This window comes from Phragmites australis, chromosome 1, assembly GCF_958298935.1.
Source record: "Phragmites australis chromosome 1, lpPhrAust1.1, whole genome shotgun sequence".
NCBI lineage: Eukaryota > Viridiplantae > Streptophyta > Magnoliopsida > Poales > Poaceae > Phragmites > Phragmites australis.
Genome location: NC_084921.1, coordinates 28,797,074 through 28,798,939, shown reverse-complemented (window position 1 = coordinate 28,798,939; position 1,866 = coordinate 28,797,074). Strand labels below are relative to the sequence as shown.

Here is a 1,866-nt window from a genome sequence, read left to right as displayed (position 1 = left end):
GATCAACGTGCTGGGATAAGTTCGTTTGTTTTTCTTTTATCCATTTCAAACATTCAGCTAATTTTATTTTGAAAAGATATTCTGGTGATAGTACAGTTTCCAGGAAACCCCAGTGAAAACAATCTTCTTCGGGAAATTATTAAGACCAGCCTTAATCCGTTTCCGCAGAAGCCAATGCATCTTCCGCTGGCACCAACCATGCTGTCACATGTATAATCTTGTCAGCTTCAGCTGGCCGACCACAAAATACACATCAACTGAATTCGTTTCCGCGTAACCAGCTCAAAGTTCGTTCGCCTCACATTTTCTTAGTTTCGAATTAGATCGAATCAGATCAACCACTTTTTGCCGGCATCTCATCTGATTAAAAACTCGTTCCTTTCTAGCCATAGTTTTTTGCTAACTTTTCTTTCAAAATCCAACAAAAATTCTCTCGTCAATTGGCCCTTGTTTCAACACACGACAGTTGACAAAAGAGCGCACTTGGATATTCCCAACTACCAAAGCCTCTTCAACTCTCCCTCCATTTCTTCTCTGTTTCTCCCAACCATCCTCTGCTTTGCTAGCTCAGCTCCGCTGCCTGCCTGCGTCGACGCCAAGAACCCACCAGCTCCAGCTACACGCACTGCCATGGACCGCTCCAAGTCGTACGCGGGCGGGCGCATGCAGATCGAGCCGTACTACGGCGGCGCGCGGCCGGACTTCCGGTCCTACTCCTACAGCGCCGGCGGGACGTCGTCGTACTCGTACCAGTACGAGTACGGCGGCAGCGCGGCGGCTACGACGGAGGGGGAGGGGGCGGCGAAGCGGAGCAAATCGAAGCGGCGGTGGCTGGCGCTGGGGGACCCGGACATGGAGCGGAAGCGGCGGGTGGCGGCGTACAAGGCGTACGCCGTGGAGGGCAAGGTGAAGGGCTCCTTCCGCAAGAGCTTCAAGTGGATCAAGGACCGCTACCTCCACCTCGTCTACGGCTGGTCCTGATCCAGCTTGCGATCACCTGCCTGCGCCAACAACATCCTCTCATCTCTTTTTGCCTGCCCTCGCTCCTCTGTTCACGCTCGATCATGGTGGGTAGAAATATTAGTAGAAATATTAGGAGACCATCGATAAGCTTCTTCGATTTCTCTCTTTGCATTTTGATGCTGTTCTTGGTGATGACGATCCGTCAAGTGTTTGTTGTAACGAAAGGGAATTCTTCTTGAATGAATCGATCAACGGATGATGGGTGTGGTTGCTTCGACCATTTCATCCTCTCGTTTTTTTCATTTGTGATTAATCTTCTGGATGTGTTGGGTTTGGGTGTGCTAATTCTTGGCTTTATTTTTTCTGCGCGGTCAATTATTGCGCGCTGATGCAATTAGCTTGCGTGCGTGGATTGAGTCAGTTGGCGTGCGTGGAAGGGTGAAGGAAAATTTGAAGTCTCATAGGTCGATCAGTTGGCGGTGACGTCACCACGCCTACGTTAAAAGCTAAACCTATTACTTTCCTGGGTTTGCTTTCGGCCTCCGCACGCCGAACACGTAATCGAGCTGGTTACGCGATAAACTGCTTCTGGAAAAAATTGGCTAAAGTTACATGGATGATTTCTCAAGTGTAGTTGTGCTTCAGTTTCGTCTGCTCCTCTGCATGTACTGATCGGTGATCAGACGAAGCCCAGAGGAGATTACGACCACTAGCTACAGCTACCAGTGGTAGATACAGGATTTTCAACTTTAAGATACATATTTGTCACGCTCGTGCCTACATGCGCAGCTATTTGCGCCACGTCTTGCTTATGCCCGTGTCGTCTCTGCGCCCTGCCTAGCTCGAGCCCATGCTACTGCCACCGTTGCCCTCTAAGACTTAAGCATATGCCCATACCACGCC

The 1,866-nt window shown here is 49.9% G+C and overlaps 1 protein-coding gene across 1 annotated transcript; it reads left to right on the top strand.

Annotated features, from left to right (window-relative positions):
• The first annotated feature begins 227 nt into the window (after nt 1-227).
• On the top strand, nt 228-1,265 carry LOC133914420 (uncharacterized). Its single transcript, XM_062357528.1, has one exon. The coding sequence runs from the start codon at nt 631-633 to the stop codon at nt 979-981; it is 351 nt and encodes a 116-aa protein (XP_062213512.1). The 5' UTR covers nt 228-630; the 3' UTR covers nt 982-1,265.
• Nucleotides 1,266-1,866: the final 601 nt, after the last annotated feature.

Coding starts and splice junctions, on each gene's coding strand:
- LOC133914420 (XM_062357528.1), top strand. CDS start 631: ATGGACCGCTCCAAGTCGTACGCGGGCGGGCGCATGCAGATCGAGCCG.